The 18,692-nt window shown below is 39.5% G+C and overlaps 1 protein-coding gene across 2 annotated transcripts in view; it reads left to right on the top strand.

Moving 5' to 3' along the window:
* rps6ka1 (ribosomal protein S6 kinase a, polypeptide 1) overlaps nucleotides 1–18,692 on the top strand; it is a 138,192-nt gene that overhangs the window by 35,977 nt on the left and 83,523 nt on the right. For both annotated transcript variants that reach the window (XM_062041502.1, XM_062041501.1), the window contains exon 2: nucleotides 4,892–4,936. In XM_062041502.1, coding sequence (XP_061897486.1) covers nucleotides 4,892–4,936 — 45 coding nt within the window. The remainder of the gene's footprint in view (nucleotides 1–4,891; nucleotides 4,937–18,692) is intronic.

Below are 18,692 nucleotides of genomic sequence, written 5' to 3'. Positions count from 1 at the left end.
TAAATCTATAGAGGGCTCTGAAAACACTATAAATATTTTATGAACAACTTGTCGTTTTATAAAAAAAGTTGCTAAAGCCAGGTACACCTATAACGAGAATTGGACTGTTCCTGACCAAAGACAGCAAACGACTGATTATCTTATGTTAATAATATTGTTTTGCAAGATTGTCATGTTGTATTGTAGGTGTGTTCAGAGGTCATTTGGCCCGATAATTGGCTCCAAAATCGGTTAAGCCGACAATCGTAAATATTGAATATGTGTAATGTCACCAACTTATAATACCAAAAACTTTAAGTCATCACTTCGTAAATTGTGACGTAATACAAACCCCGTTTCCATATGAGTTGGGAAATTGTGTTAGATGTAAATATAAACGGAATACAATGATTTGCAAATCATTTTCAACCCATATTCAATTGAATGCACTACAAAGACAAGATATTTGATGTTCAAACTCATAAACTTTTTTTTTTTTTTGCAAATAATAATTAACTTAGAATTTCATGGCTGCAACACGTGCCAAAGTAGTTGGGAAAGGGCATGTTCACCACTGTGTTACATGGCCTTTCCTTTTAACAACACTCAGTAAACGTTTGGGAACTGAGGAGACACATTTTTTAAGCTTCTCAGGTGGAATTTTTTCCCATTGTTGCTTGATGTACAGCTTAAGTTGTTCAACAGTCCGGGGGTCTCCGTTGTTGTATTTTAGGCTTCATAATGCACCACACATTTTCAATGGGAGACAGGTCTGGACTACAGGCAGGCCAGTCTAGTACCCGCACTCTTTTACTATGAAGCCACGTTGATGTAACACATGGCTTGGCATTGTCTTGCTGAAATAAGCAGGGGCGTCCATGGTAACGTTGCTTGGATGGCAACATATGTTGCTCCAAAACCTGTATGTAACTTTCAGCATTAATGGCGCCTTCACAGATGTGTAAGTTACCCATGTCTTGGGCACTACTACACCCCCATACCATCACAGATGCTGGCTTTTACACTTTGCGCCTATAACAACCCGGATGGTTCTTTTCCTCTTTGGTCCGGAGGACACAACGTCCAGTTTCCAAAAACAAATTGAAATGTGGACTCGTCAGACCACAGAACACTTTTCCACGTTGTATCAGTCCATCTTAGATGAGCTCAGGCCCAGCGAAGCCGACTGCATTTCTGGGTGTTGTTGATAAACGGTTGTAGTCTTGCTGAGGAGAGTTTTAACTTGCACTTAAAGATGTAGCAACCAACTGTAGTTACTGACAGTGGGTTTCTGAAGTGTTCCTGTGCCCATGTTGTGATATCCTTTACACACTGATGTCGCTTGTTGATGTAGTACAGCCTGAGGGATCGAAGGTCACGGGCTTAGCTGCTTACGTGCAGTGATTTCTCCAGATTCTCTGAACCCTTTGATGATATTACGGACCGTAGATGGTGAAATCCCTAAATTCCTTGCAATAGCTGGTTGAGAAAGGTTTTTCTTAAACTGTTCAACAATTTGCTCACACATTTGTTGACAAAGTGGTGACCCTCGCCCCATCCTTGTTTGTGAATGACTGAGCATTTCATGGAATCTACTTTTATGCCCAATCATGGCACCCACCTGTTCCCAATTTGCCTGTTCACCTGTGGGATGTTCCAAATAAGTGTTTGATGAGCATTCCTCAACTTTATCAGTATTTATTGCCACCTTTCCCAACTTCTTTGTCACGTGTTGCTGGCAACAACAAAAAAAGTTTATCAGTTTGAACATCAAATATGTTGTCTTTGTAGCATATGCAACTGAATATGGGTTGAAAATGATTTGCATTTAATTGTATTCCGTTTATATTTACATCTAACACAATTTCACAACTCATATGGAAACGGGGTTTGTACAGTGAGCAGCCAATCAAGAAGCTCTGTGCTATAGCACACCACACACATTAATATCAAGACTGCGCAAACTTGGAACTGCACTTTTTTTGGAATTGTGCCTATCATTCACAATCATTATGTAAGTGTTTCTGATTTTTATACATTCTAAATAGTAAGTAAATGCGAGCAAAAGTCCACTTAAAATGGAGCCTATGGGAGTCGCTCTACTCTGCCTATAAAGCGCTCAAGAAAAGGTTTTATATACACACTGTAAATATATATGTAATGTAGTAACAGGCACATTTATAATATGTAATATTCACGCATTTTGCTCATTTTAAGCATATGGCGGCGCAATCATTTCACAAACGCATCATAATGTTCGCTGCAGACTTCATGACAGCCAACAAACATAATAAAACATCACTTACTGTACAATGTCTGCTGTCACAGGGATGCCAACTGATGGGATGTTGATAAATGCTTGTTTAGATAAAGAATGACTCATAATCCTCGCAAAGGAAAAAACAAGCGTCTTTGTGTCTTTCTCACCATTCCGGGTCTAAAGAGGATGCCTAAATCGACCAATTTGTTGGATTATGTCCTCATCCTTCTATCAAGGTGAGAGGCATGATTTATAATCTAGAATAAACTTTAATGGGCTCCAAGGTGATGCAGTAGCTCACCATTCGATGATGTCAATATAGCAGCACAAGCTAGTTTGCTCTCAGTGATCACGATGCCGCTAAAAATTGTCTGTCTGCGTTAGCGCTTATAATAACAATATCACTAATACTTGGTTATTATCAAGGTCACAAAATGTCAGTGGAGTATTGTTGACACTTTTTGGATGGTTATTTGGAGGGCTTTATGGACTGAATAGAGGACCTCACATTGACTCCATTGTAAGATTACTTTTATTTACATTTATTTACGAGTTAAAATCAGTCCTTTTGTCTCTCATAGTGATTGTAAACGACACAATTCCCCCCAAAAAGTGCAGTTTAAGTTGGTAACACTGATCCCTCCTGCTATGTCTTCTTATTCCCTGTCAGACTGTGTTAAGAAGCAAAGTTACAATGCCATCATACTGTACAGAGTTGTAACATTCACAATAGTTCCATTATAATGTATTTATGAGGTAGGGGCAAATCTATTAGTGGCGGACAGCCACAAATAAATGAATATATGGGAAACACTGTAGATCATGGGTGTCAAACTCAAATTTGGCCCGCCGTGTAATTTCATTTGGCCCTTGAGGCAATATCAAATTAACATTAGAGCTGGCCCGCCGGTATTATACAGCAGCTGTAACACCGCATTCACCGCTAATACTCATACTTACCAACCCTCCCGATTTTCCCGGGAGACTCCTGAATTTCAGTGCCCCTTCCGAAAATCTCCCGGGGCAACCATTCTCCCGTATTTCTCCCGATTTCCACCCGGACAACATTATTGGGGGCGTGCCTTAAAGGCACTGCCTTCAACGTCCTCTACAACCTGTCGTCAGCCACATACTATATGCGGCTTTTACACACAAGTGAATGCACGCATACTTGGTCAACAGCCATACACACACTGAGGGTGTCCGTATAAACAACTTTAACACTGTTACAATTATGTTCCACACTGTGAACCCACACCAAACAAGAATGACAAACACATTTTGGGAGAACATCCACACCGTAACACAACATAAACACAACAGAACAAATACCCAGAACCCCTTGCAGCACTAACTCTTCCGGGACGCTACAATATACACCCCTGCTACCACCCAACCCCGCTCCCGCCCACCAAGTTAATGTTGATATTTACCTCGGAGGCCGCAAATAGAAAAGAGGCATACATTTTTTATTAAAATTGTATTTAATATACCATTGATGTTTTTTCGTTTGTTTTTTGAAAGTTGATTTTGCACTATTAAGTTATATAAGCGTTGCTTGTTCCATATTCAGTGTTAAAGCAAATCATTGTAGCAAACTGAGCAATAATTAACGTTTTATTCATGCACTTTCTCCTGCTACTTCAACGTTTGAATGTTTGATTCATTTATTATTGTTATTTTATTTTCAAATTTATTATTAGCCTGTGGAAAACGTTCATTTTGATATTTACCTCAGAAGGCTGCAAATAGAAAAGAGGCATTCAATTTTTATTTAAATTTGATTTGATATGCCATTTGATATTTTTTTATTATTATTATTTGAAACTCGATTTTGCATGTCACTATAAAGTTATATAAGCCTTGCTTGTTCAATATTCAATGCAAAACTTGTTTGGGTCCCTATTAAAAAGTTAATTTGTTGAACCTTGGCCCACGGCTTTGTTCAGTTTTAAATTTTGGCCCACTCTGTATTTGAGTTTGACACCCCTGCTGTAGATGCTCACTCATCGCAAGAAATTATTTAAACTTTCCAGTTTTGTTTGACTGTTCGGGTATATTTATAAAAAAATAAAATAAAATCTTGATTGGATTATATAATTACTGTACCACCTTCAGGGGCGTTTGCCGTTTTCACGGTATTGTTAAATAAATCCAAACTGCATTATCTGTCGAGAGGCCAAATTTTTTGATACAGCCTTTGTGTTATGCAGGTGAGTCAAGTGTGTTGTTTGTTAAGCTTATTTTTTAGGACACTTTGTTGCAGCCTGTCCTTGTTCCCGAAGGACAATTAAGATGCAGTCTTGCATAAACAGAGTGGCAATGTCACCTTTGCTTATCTGCCTAGTAACATCTCAATCAGATCATGTAAAACTCGTATTGATCCTCCACTTTCCTATCAGTCACAAGTTGTTTTTTCCTCGTCGTTTAAAAACAAAAACAAAATATTTCACGTTGCAATGAGGTTCAACCACAAGGGAGGACGTGAAGGACAGTGTGTTATTGGTAGATTATTAGCTCCGCCAGCAATTGAGGAGCAAAATGTTACGGTGGACTTGTGCCGCCCACGCCGTCTTGCAAATGTTCTTTGTCTTTTGCACATACACACACATACACACACACTGACACGTTTTTCTTCTTCTCTTTTGACAGAATGGCCAAAGCACCACAGAGGATGGAGTCACGCCTGCTGTCAAGGTAGGAACATGGCACCCAAGCACACGCTTGCACACAACTAATTAAATATAAATAAAAGTATGAATAGCTCTTGGGTTTATGGTCAACATGGTAGGTAATGAAAATATATAAAATCCTCAAGTAGAATAAGCTATTTATTTTTGAGCATTTTTAGTTAATATTTTGATTGAATTGACTTGGATGCACAAAAGAAGGGTTGCATTGTGGTCATCTACATTCTTGCATTTAGGGCTATTGCTTGTCCTAATTGGAGTTGTTCATTTTTCTGTTTGTATTGGCTGGTTGTCAAAGCATTGTGAAAACTGTAAATCGCCAACTTCACCACCAGGTAGAACAACTACACTTTTAGTAATAGCGTCAAACAATTTGTTTGGGCTACATAGTGCGTCATTTATAGGTTTCTATAGTTACTGCTGTTCTTCATTGTAAGCGCAGTGTTTCCCACAGGACCAGAATGCACCTTTGGCATTGTGCCCTGCAGATGTTGTGGGGGCTAAATGACGTCATTGTCTACTTTGCATAATTGACCACGACACAAAAGTCAGGTTTGTGTGTGGACAGGTAAAATGGAAACTTTTGGTGAATGTCATAGCAAAATCTGCAGCATTGTCTTATGTTTCAAGTATGTAATTAACGAATTATAAGTCTTTAGAATAAAGGTTGAAAAAAACTAATAAAACATTTAAAAAAATAAAAAAATATATATATGTAAACTACATTGGTCCATTTTCCAGACACGACTTTGATACACAAAGTTATAGGGATGTCCGATAATGGCTTTTTGCCGATATCCGATATTCCGATATTGTCCAACTCTTAATTACCGATACCGATATATACAGTCGTGGAATTAACACATTATTATGCCTAATTTGGACAACCAGGTATGGTGAAGATAAGGTCCTTTTTAATAAAAAATAAAAATAAAATAAATAAATTATAAACATTTTCTTGAATAAAAAAGAAAGTAAAACAATATAAAAACAGTTACATAGAAACTAGTAATTAATGAAAATGAGTAAAAATTAACTGTTAAAGGTTAGTACTATTAGTGGACCAGCAGCACGCACAATCATGTGTGCTTACGGACTGTATCCCTTGCAGACTGTATTGATATATATTGATATATAATGTAGGAACCAGAATATCAATAACAGAAAGAAACAACCCTTTTGTGTGAATGAGTGTGAATGAGTGCAAATGGGGGAGGTAGGTTTTTTGGGTTGGTGCACTAATTGTAAGTGTGTCTTGTGTTTTTTATGTTGATTTAAAAAATAAAAATAAAAATAAAAAAAAAAACTCAATAAATAAAAAAACAAACCGATACCGATATTTTCCGATATTACATTTTAAAGCATTTATCGGCCGATATCGGACATCTCTACAAATTTATGTGAAGTAGTACATTCTTAATGACAAATCCGAGCTTCTAAATCAGGGGTGTCAAACGTACAGCGGGATGAGTTTGCTAAGTATAAAAATGAGCCGAAATTTTTGAATGAAAGAAACTGCTGTTCTAAATGTGTCCACTATATGTCGCAATAGCAATTCTTTGTATCTTTGTAGATTATGCTACATATGGGAACAAAAAAAAACACATGATGTTAGCGCACCTGTCGAGGGAAATGAGAAAACTACATAAATAACATCCTGTAATTAGATTTTGATATTATTTTTTTATCTTGATAGATTGAAAATTAACACAGATGAGTTGACTGATGAACATTATTGTCACATAATTTATTCAAAAAGTATAAATAACGATAAATAAAGATAGATTACTATTAACCGCAACATGTACGTGTAAAAAAAAAAAACAACAACATTATGATTTGTACATTTTCGGAATGTGATTGTTCTATTTTTAAACAAAGAAAACAATCTGAAGTTGTCTTTATTTTCAGGTTATCGTGCCGCGATTTTACTTCCCACTTCAGGGGTCGAGAACCTTTTTGGCTGAGAGAGCCATGAAAGCCAAATATTTTAAAATGTATTTCCGTGAGAGACATATAATATTTTTTAACACTGAATACAACTAGATGTGTGCATTTTTAAGTAAGACCAACATTTTATTATTGTCACATAATTTATTCAAAAAGTATAAATAACGATAAATAAAGATAGATTACTATTAACCGCAACATGTACGTGTAAAAAGAAAAACCCAACAACATTATGATTTGTACATTTTCGGAATGTGCTTGTTCTATTTTTAAACAAAGAAAACAATCTGAAGTTGTCTTTATTTTCAGGTTATCGTGCCGCGATTTTACTTCCCACTTCAGGGGTCGGGAACCTTTTTGGCTGAGAGAGCCATGAAAGCCAAATATTTTAAAATGTATTTCTGTGAGAGCCATATAATATTTTTTAACACTGAATACAACTAGATGTGTGCATTTTTAAGTAAGACCAACATTTTTAGAGTATAATAAGTCTCTTATTCTTTTTAATAACATTGTTATTCTGAAGCTAACCAATAATAAATAAAATACTTCTTACCATTAATGCGACTTCTTGAACAGGTGCGGTAGAAAACGGATGGATGGATTAAAATGCATGTGAATGTTTTATATTTTGAACGTTATTTTTAACACTGTGATTACCAGCTGAATTATTCATTACTTATTGTGTTAAGCAATGTCAGCTAAGATTTATCTGAGAGCCAGATGCTGTGATCAAAAGAACCACATCTGGCTCTAGAGCCATAGGTTCCCTACCCCTGTCCCACTTGGAAGTAGATTTTTTCTCCATGTGGCCCCCATCTAAAATGAGTTCTAATTAGAAGTTTTACATTATTAGAGCCCTGTAGACATGAAATAACTTCAATAAGAGGGAAGCCACAACATTTTAAATTTGATTGTGCTTTCATCCACCTGTGCAATGTAATGTGCTGCGGGATACATTGTAGTGGTCAGCAATATTCCCCGAACGCCCCTAATTTTTCATGTGTCTGAGCAAACGCACAAACTCACTGAGCATTCCTCAACATCAGATGTAGACGCTGTCGCCACACCAGCATCACAACTGTCACAAAGCAGACTTAACAAGGTAAATGTTTTATTATAAAATTTAAATAACAACAGTCATTTCCATAATATTTCTAATATATATGATTTAAATGTAAATAAAAAAATCTTATTTTTCATGAGCTGTATGATGTAAGTCTGGGTGGAGGTACTGCTGTAGAAGAATTTGAAACATGTACCCCTTTCAGAGATCACATTTTGTTCGCCTTACAACATTCACATTTTGCACAATGAAAGGTCGGTTGTTGCACAAGCATGGGATAAAGTGTAAAACATTTGTCTGTGAAGAAAATAATTACAGAATTTTGATTAGCATTGATGTAATGTTGTAACAGCATTTCATGATCAATATCCATAAATTAACATTCTGAAATTCAGGACGCTAGAATAAGCACAAATTGCCCGTTCCTTTTGCCAAATTAAGAGATAACATGCAGCATTTAACAGCAGCACGCACAAACAACACGCTGTTAATGACATTGATTGGCTGCGTGTAAACCGTTTCACAGTTTAACGACCTGACACTTAAAATGTATGTGTGGTGTTTGAGTTGTCCGACTGTTTTTGTGGCCTCTAACGCACCACAGCGGGGGACGGCGTGGTTCGGTTGGTAGAGTGGCCGTGCCAGCAACTGGAGGTTTCCTGGTTTGATCCCCAGCTTCTGCCAACCTAGTCACGTCCGTTGTGTCCCTGAGCAAGGCATTTCACCCTTGCTCCTGATGGGTCGTGGTTAGGGCCTTGCATGGCAGCTCCCGCCTTCAGTGTGTGAATGTGTGTGTGTGTGAATGGGCGAATGTGGAAATGGTGTCAAAGCGCTTTGAGTACCTTGAAAGTAGAAAAGCGTATAACCCATTTACCATATCACTCGCTGAGCCGAGTCTGTGTGTCTTTTGGCGTAAATGAAACAGAGCGGCTGCTATCAATACGACATGTAATTAATTTTTTTGGATTTGATTACGACAGAATAGTGGTTTTGTTGCTGATGTTTTTTTGGTGTGGTGACATTCAACAGTAGGCAGTTTTGCTCAATAAAATGATTGTTGATGCAGACCACCTCTTTATCCTCCTTAAAATGTCTTGGCATACGTCGTCATTGTTTTATCGGTTGTCACCTGTCACTCAGAGTTGCATTGCAAAATAGTACAGAATAAATTACTGTAAATTCCGGACTATAAGGCACCACTTTTTTCCTATGCTTTGAACCCTGCAGCTTATAAAACGGTGAAGCTAATTTATGGCTTTTTCTTCGCTGACAGCCATAATGCAAATAGTTTTCATTAAACACTAGCACAGACATTGAAAAGGTGTGTTAATTGTTTATGCAACGGCACCATCTTTTGAAGGACTTCGCTCACTGTAGGTGCTGCGGGGTGAATGTCTACAGCAGTGGTCCCCAACCACCGGACCGCGGTCCGGTACCGGTCCGTGGATCGATTGGTACCGGGCCACACAAGAAAAAAAAAACAATAATGATAATAAAAAAATAAAAATAAATTTCTTTTTTAATTTTTTTTAAAAATAAATCAACATAAAAACACAAGATACACTTACAATTAGTGCACCAACCCAAAAAACCTCCCTCCCCCATTTACACTCATTCACACTAATTCGCACAAAAGGGTTGTTTCTTTCTGTTATTAATATTTCTGGTTCCTACATTATATATCAATATAGATCAATACAGTCTGCAGGGATACAGTCCGTAAGCACGCATGATTTTTTTATGACCAAAAAAAACATACTCAGTTACAAATAGGTTGGGGACCACTGGTCTACAGTATCTCCTTCTGTTTAGTGTTTTGAACCGGAAGTACAAGTGCCGTTCCGACTTCTAATCATTCATAGTGTTTCTACTCATATGGAGTCTTCATTCATCACTCCAAGCAAAGTTTAAGTTTTACAGTATGATTAAAACCAGTCACACTTACTAAACCGTCCTTTGTGTGATGTCTGTAGGAGTGTTTTAATTCGTATTTGTACGTGCTATCGTAATGCAATACGAACACAGTGTCTGAGTTAGTATTGTTAACTTACAATGGCATTCTTTTTGTATTCTGTCAGTTTCACAAATTCTTAAATAAATTCACCAAAATGTCACCGTGGAGTTCTGGAAATCTGTGGGCTGCATAGATTTTTCGTGCACGGAGGACATGGGAGCAGTGAACAATTGCGCAGAAGCGCACCTTAGAGGGAACATTGTTGGTCAGATGTGGCATGCAAAGTCCATGTGAAGACAACATACTGTTTAAGTACTGCTACCCAATCAAGTCTTTTCTAACATCCCGTAATACAAGTAGGTATAATTTGTGCCGATATCATATCATAAGTGGCAAAAGTTGTGCATTTCTTTGACTTCGTGGGTCATTGTGAGGAAACGTGTTAAAGGCCTACTGAAACCCACTACTACCGACCACGCAGTCTGATAGTTTATATATCAATGATGAAATCTTAACATTGCAACACATGCCAATACGGCCGGGTTAACTTATAAAGTGCAATTTTAAATTTCCCGCGAAACTTCCGGTTGAAAACGTCTATGTATGATGACGTATGCGCGTGACGTCAATCGTTGAAACGGAAGTATTCGGACACATTGTATCCAAAACAAAAAGCTCTGTTTTCATCGCAAAATTCCACAGTATTCTGGACATCTGTGTTGGTGAATCTTTTGCAATTTGTTTAATGAACAATGAAGACTGCAAAGAAGAAAGCTGTAGGTGGGATCGGTGTATTAGCGGCTGGCTGCAGCAACACAACCAGGAGGACTTTGAGTTGGATAGCAGACGCGCTATCCGACGCTAGCCGCCGACCGCATCGATGATCGGGTGAAGTCCTTCGTCGCGCCGTCGATCGCTGGAACGCAGGTGAGCACGGGTGTTGATGAGCAGATGAGGGCTGGCTGGCGTAGGTGGATAGCTAATGTTTGTAGCATAGCTCTGTGAGGTCCCGTAGCTAAGTTAGCTTCAATGGCGTCGTTTGCAACAGCATTGTTAAGCTTTGCCAGGCTGGAAAGCATTAACCGTGTAGTTACATGTCCATGGTTTAATAGTATTGTTGATTTTCTGTCTATCCTTCCAGTCAGGGGTTTATTTCTTTTGTTTCTATCTGCAGTTAAGCCCGAGGCTATCACGTTAGCTCCGTAGCTAAAGTGCTTCGCCGATGTATTGTCGTGGAGATAAAAGTCACTGTGAATGTCCATTTCGCGTTCTCGACTCTCATTTTCAAGAGGATATAGTATCCGAGGTGGTTTAAAATACAAATCCGTGATCCACAATAGAAAAAGGAGAAAGTGTGGAATCCAATGAGCCCTTGTACCTAAGTTACGGTCAGAGCGAAAAAAGATACGTCCTGCACTGCACTCTAGTCCTTCACTCTCACGTTCCTCATCCACAAATCTTTCATCCTCGCTCAAATTAATGGGGTAATCGTCGCTTTCTCAGTCCGAATCGCTCTCGCTGCATTGTAAACAATGGGGAAATGTGAGGAGCCTTTCAACCTGCGACGTCACGCTACTTCCGGTACAGGCAAGGCTTTTTTTTATCAGCGACCAAAAGTTGCGAACTTTATCGTCGATGTTCTCTATTAAATCTTTTCAGCAAAAATATGGCAATATCGCGAAATGATCAAGTATGACACATAGAATGGATCTGCTATCCCCGTTTAAATAAAAAAAATTCATTTCGGTAGGCCTTTAAAATCCCACCATAAAAGTTGATGGTGTAGCAGCTACTGTTCACTGTAGTGAATCAGGGTCCATGCGATGCTGTGTCCTCATCTGCCTTGTTAACGTAGCATCACGTCACAAACGCGCATAAGCTTGCAGCATGCTCTTCTTGAATGGGTGAGTCAGACCCCCCCGCCCCCCTCATTATTATTATTGTCCGGCCCTGTGGAACACGATCGTATTTCCTCCCGTGTTACTCTGCAGAGGCACCATGTTCACTTTTGAGTGTGTGGTTAGCTTGTCTGTCATCCTTTCACCACATAATGACATCCTGTGACCGGGCCTCAGCACAAAAGAAATGTGCTAGACCCTCAATTATCACCTCAGACACCTGGTCAGCATGTGCGCCAATTGCAACGTGTCAATAATATTCAATTACTGCCAGGTACTGCAGGGAGTTTGCATTGCATGATGGGGAGAGATTGCTTTTCAACAGCATAAGCTGGGTATTTCTCGACAAAAAATGCTAATAGCAATTTTATCAGAACTAGAAAAAATGGGTATAGTCAATTAATTATTGCAATCGCACCTCCAGCGAGCTGATTAGCGATCTCTGTGGTTAATATTTTAGAACCTTTAATCCCTTTTAGTTTCTCCCCTGTTTTTGTCCGCCATGAGCCTTTCTCTATTGTTCGGTGTGTACTCAGCACAGCTCTACTCGCTTGTGACAATGTACTATTCCAGTCTTCCATTACAGTGGAACCTCGATTTATGAATTTGATTGGTTCTTGAATACGGTTCGCAAATAGAAAAGTTTTAATACTGAAGCACTTTTCTCCGTAAGCAACACTGTAAACATGAACAATGGGTTCCGGCCTTGACAAAAGTTCATATTTTAGTAAAAGTCTGTACATTTTGAACACAAACATTTATGCACTATACAGTATATCAAACTGACACAATAAGGGGTAATGGAGCACACACTGTCACTAGCCTTGTGGTGCACCCACAGCACAAAACTCTTTAACTTTAACAGCCAGGTTTCTACATCGATTTAAAAAAAAAATTAAAAAAAACGTTACCTTGTCAGTTAATCTTCTTTGCGTGCAGTGGAAGAATGTGTCGATAATAGGACTGCCGATATTATCAGCCGATAAATGCTTTAAAATATAATATCGGAAATTATCGGTATCGGTTTCAAAATTATCGGTATCTGTTTCAAAAAGTACAATTTATGACTTTTTAAAACGCCGCTGTGTACACGGACGTAGGGAGGAGTACAGAGCGCCAATAAACCTTAAAGGCACTGCCTTTGCGTGCCGGCCCAATCACATAATATCTACGGCTTTTCACACACTCAAGTGAATGCAATCCATACTTGGTCAACAGCCATACAGGTCACACTGAGGGTGGTCGTATAAACAACTTTAACACTGTTACAAATATGCGCCACACTGTGAATCCACACCAAACAAGAATGACAAACACATTTCGGGGGAACATCCGCACCGTAACACAACATAAACACAACAGAACAAATACCCAGAACCCCTACCCCACCCCACCCCCTCAACTCCGCCCCCACCAACCCCGCCCACCTCAACCTCCTCATGTCCCAATTTCCAAGGTGCTGTTTTGAGGCATGTTAAAAAAAATAATGCACTTTGTGACTTCAATAATAAATAAGGCAGTGCCATGTTGGCATTTTGTTCCATAACTTGAGTTGATTTATTTTGGAAAACCTTGTTACATTGTTTAATGCATCCAGCAGGGCATCACAACAAAATTAGGCATAATAATGTGTTAATTCAACGACTGTATATCGGTTGATATCGGAATCGGTAATTAAGAGTTGGACAATATCGGAATATCGGATATCGGCAAAAAAGCCATTATCGGACATCTCTAGTCGATAATGCTGTGGATACTTCTTGAATGTTTCAAAGCACATATCGCTTGTCCATTGCTTTCTTTGGACTCATAATGAGCTAAAAAAAAATAGAAACATTTTGTAAAAAGGCTAAAAAATACACCAGGTAGCACAGTAGCTAACGACAGCACTGCAGTGCTGACTGAATGAGAACAGAGATCGATTAGCCCGCCGACAATGGATGTGTTGCCAGACACAAAATGACTCTCCTGGTAGGCACACAATGGGTAGATGAAACAATCGTACACTGTGACAAGTTTGTACAACAAAGCATTTTTGTATTCGATCTGTGGTTTGTAAGTCTAAACGTTTGCATGATAAGGGGTTCATAAATGCAGTTTCCAGTGTACTGGTTCATGAAGGCGAGGATAATTAGTTACTTTGAGTGTATAGACAACTTAGCGGTGCTAGCTACATTTTATGTCAACAAAAAACGGCACATCTACCTAAAAAATTACAGTCGACTCATTTTTATGGTTACCGTACTTTCCGGATGATAAGGCGCACTTAAAATCTTTTTTTTTTCTCAAAACTCGACAAAACCCGATGCGCCTAATGTAAGGAATAAGTTTGGTTGAGCTTACCCACCTCAAAGCTATTTTATTTGGTACATGGTGTAATGATAAGTGTGACCAGTAGATGGCAGTCAAACATAAGAGATAAGTGTAGCCTGCACTATGATGGGTCTCAAGTAAACGACACCAACATTTTTTTATATGTTCCATTGAAAATATAGAACTTATATCTGTCAGCGCTCAAAAATCTATCAAAATGTTTGAGTACGACTTTGGTAAGCTATGAAGCCACACCGCTTGAAGGATTGTCGGCACATTAAACATACGAGTATTATTAAGGTGTGTGTATAAGGTAAGACAAAGAGATGTCCGATATTCCGATATTGTCCAACTCTTAATTACCGATTCCGATATCAACCGATACCGATATATACAGTCGTGGAATTAACACATTATTATGCCTAATTTTTTTGTGATGCCCTGCTGGATGCATTAAACAATGTAACAAGGTTTTCCAAAATAAATCAACTCAAGTTATGGGAAAAAATGCCAACATGACACTGCCATATTTATTATTGAAGTCACAAAGTGCTTTTTTTTTTTTAACATGCCTCAAAACAGCAGCTTGGAATTTGGGACATGCTCTCTCAGGGAGAGGAGGTTAAGGTGTGGGGGGGGGGGGGTGTATATTGTAGCGTCCCGGAAGAGTTAGTGCTGCAAGGGGTTCTGGGTATTTGTTCTGTTGTGTTTATGTTGTGTTACGGTGCGGATGTTCTCCCGAAATGTATTTGTCATTCTTGTTTGGTGTGGGTTCACAGTGTGGCGCATATTCGTAACAATGTTAAAGTTGTTTATACGGCTACCCTCAGTGTGACCTGCATGGCTGTTGACCAAGTATGCTTTGCATTCACTTGTGTGTGTGAAAAGCCGTAGCTATTATGTGATTGGGCCGGCACGCAAAGGCAGTGCCTTTAAGGTTTATTGGCGCTCTGTACTTCTCCCTACGTCCGTGTACACAGCGGCGTTTTAAAAACTCATGAATTTTACTTTTTGAAACCGATACCGATAATTTTGAAACCCATCCATCCATCCATTTTATACCGCTTATTCCCTTCGGGGTCGCGGGGGGCGCTGGAGCCTACCGATAATTTCCGATATTACATTTTAAAGCATTTATCGGCCTATAATTTCGGCAGTCCGATATTATCGGACATCTCTATTAAGACATATTATCTGGTGTTTTGTTTCGTTATATTATGCAAAAGCAACGTGTCTTACCTTCTGGTACCTGCTGATATGTACGTATTTGCGATCTGCGTAAATCCTGAAAAATTGCTTGCGTCCACGCTGAGGCCGTAGCTGATAAGCTTCTTCTTTTTCTCTATCTTCTTGTTATGGGACATTCATCCTCCGCTGTTGCCATTTCTAATATCAAGTAGTGTAAAGTTCTTATTTATATCTGTCTGTAAACTCTCCATGAAAGCGCTAAAACATACAGGTGTAGTGAGTTTACATTATTCACCCAAGGAACTTTAGTTATTAGAGTTCTGGTCAGACGGTTTTTCACGGGACACATTTCCAGGGTGGTTGTTTCCGGATGAGGAGAGGCTGCTCCATTATTGATTTAAGTAAAGTCTGAATGTCATTAAAACGCTTAGCTCCATTTTTTGACGCTTCTTCCACTCCCGTCCTCGCACGCTACACCGCTACAACAAAGATGACGGGGAGAAGACGCTGCCGAAGGTGAGCCACGTAAATAAGACCGCCCACAAAACGGCGCATCTGAGAGCGACTGTCAGAAAGCAGCTTGAAGATGATCTGTAAAACATAATCTGTGCAACATTTTGACCAAAGGTCCACCATTACATGTTATGTAGACCACAAGGAAGTGTTTTCCATTTAGAGAAAAATAATAATAATATGACTCCTTTAATGCGCCCTATAATCCGGTGCGCCTAATATATGAAAAAAGATAAAAAATAGACCATTCATCGGCAGTGCACCTTATAATCTGGTGCGCCCCATGGTCCAGAAAATACGGTAGTTTTAAGGCGTATTTGTATTCAGTCCGTAGTTTGTACATCGAAAAGTTGGTACAACAAGGGATTTGTGAATCGGGGTTCCACTGTACCTGGTTGACCAGCTTTAAGAAGCGTCGATACGAAATATGTTCGCTGCTTGCTCAATGGTTGAGTCATTGTAGCGTTTAAGGCTACGTAGCTAGAAATAGCAAATATAAAACGTCACATTTCCCCTCCTCTGTCTTTTCTTGTCGCCCTCAGTCTCCTCCCACCTCCGCCTCCTTGCCATGGCCAGGAGACACTCGTTCCCCTCAATTGTTTCTTAGCACGTTTTGTTTCAACGGATGCGTTCCTTGCCGCCTGGTTTTCACAGCTACGAGGCAGCAGTACATCTTACGCTGCTCTTTAGATGCTGCCAGTTGTGTACACATGCTTTTTTTGTTTGTTTAGTCACTAGGCCGCTGTGAGACTTGCGGCTTTTCCCGAAACAGCAAATAGTTGTAAAATGAAGTGTCAAGCTAGTAAAATTGTAACTTCTCTATCATTGATCTTAAATCCTTTTTTTTTTTTTAAATCTCAGTTTTATTCCCCCGTCTCCTCTCTTATAAAGATCCAGCAGTAACAAGCAGTATTGATGTATTTATGGAAGAATCAGTACTTCAGTGATCCATGTAGCCGAGGGGAATGTGATTACCCAGTTTTCGCTCTAGTCAGGCTTTTACTGAGCTTGTGTGAGAACCATATTTCTAGGGATGAATTGTTGCTGCTTGAGCAAGAAGAAAAAAAAAAAAAGGTTAGATGATGAATTTGACAGTGGCTTATTGTGTTGGATCACAATGGGGTGTCATACCAAATGTTTAGTCAGTCGAGGGCTGGGCCAAAACTGATATCCCGGTATTTTTAGGCCGTATGGCGATATACGATTTGTATCGGTATTTTAAACAAAAAGTGTTTAGTTCAGGGTTTTTCAAACTGTGCTACGTGGTAGTGGTACATGGGCCCCATCAAGTAGTACGGCAAATAATTGCTCTATTCAGTGATCCCCAAACTACAGCCTACGGATTCTTCCAAATAACATTTTTAAAACATGAAATTAGAAACATCACAATTGTTTTTGACACCTAGTGGATGTGGGCAACAGTGCTTATTATTGACCACGTGCCATTTACAAGGACATGGTGCACAGATTCAATAGGGCTATAGGTACTTCTTCAGGCAAGCTTCCCAATTTGTGGTCCGATTAATCAAAAACCAACACAGAACGTGAAAATATGTGGTACAAAAACTTGCCCACGTTATAAAAAATGTCTAACAGTACCATACACAATTAAAAAATACACCCATTTAAAGGCCTACTGAAACCCACTACTACCGACCACGCAGTCTGATAGTTTATATATCAATGATGAAATCTTAACATTGCAACACATGCCAATACGGCCGGGTTACATTAGTAAAGTGCAATTTTAAATTTCCCGCGGAATATCCTGCTGAAAACGTCTCGGTATGATGACGTTTGCGCGTGACGTCACGGATTGTAGCGGACATTTTGGGACAGCATTGTGGCCAGCTATTAAGTCGTCTGTTTTCATCACAAAATTCCACAGTATTCTGGACATCTGTGTTGGTGAATCTTTTGCAATTTGTTTAATGAACAATGGAGATAGGTAGGTGGGAAGCGGTGTATTAGCGACCGGCTGCAGCAACACAAACACGTAGCGGCTACGCCGTAGCCGGTGTTTCATTGTTTACATTCCCGAACGATGACAGTCAAGCTTTACCATTGGCCTGTGGAGAACTGGGACAACATAGACTCTTACCAGGAGGACTTTGAGTTGGATACGCATGCTTGTGGAGATGGGACAACAGAGACTCTTACCAGGAGGACTTTGAGTTGGATACGCACTACCGTGAGTACGCAGCTGCGGCTTCCAAACATTTGATCGCTTGCCCGTACGTGCGTGCCGCTATGTGCATGTCACGTACGTAACTTTGGGGAAATATATGTGTTCTATGAACTTTGGGGAGGTGAACGGTACTTTGGGCTGTGGGATTGAGTGTGTTGTGCGGGTGTTTGATTTGTATTGGTGGGTTATATGGACGCGAGTGGGGAGGTGTTTGTTATGTGGGATTAATTTGTGGCATATTAAATATAAGACTGGTTGTGTTGTGGCTAATAGAGTATATATATGTCTTGTGTTTATTTACTGTTTTAGTCATTCCCAGCTGAATATCAGGTCCCACCCGCCTCTCACAGCATCTTCCCTATCTGAATCGCTTCCACTGCCCTCTAGTCCTTCACGCTCACTTTCCTCATCCACGAATCTTTCATCCTCGCTCAAATTAATGGGGAAATCGTCGCTTTCTCGGTCCGAATCGCTCTCGCTGCTTGTGGCCATGATTGTAAACAATGTGCAGATGTGAGGAGCTCCACAACCTGTGACGTCACGCTACTTCCGGTACAGGCAAGGCTTTTTTATCAGCGACCAAAAGTTGCGAACTTTATCGTCGATGTTCTCTACTAAATCCTTTCAGCAAAAATATGGCAATATCGCGAAATGATCAAGTATGACACATAGAATGGATCTCCTATCCCCGTT

This window comes from Entelurus aequoreus, linkage group LG03 (genome assembly GCF_033978785.1).
Source record: "Entelurus aequoreus isolate RoL-2023_Sb linkage group LG03, RoL_Eaeq_v1.1, whole genome shotgun sequence".
Taxonomy (NCBI): domain Eukaryota; kingdom Metazoa; phylum Chordata; class Actinopteri; order Syngnathiformes; family Syngnathidae; genus Entelurus; species Entelurus aequoreus.
The sequence above is the reverse complement of the archived record's forward strand: the minus strand, read 5'-3'. Positions and strand labels throughout refer to the sequence as shown.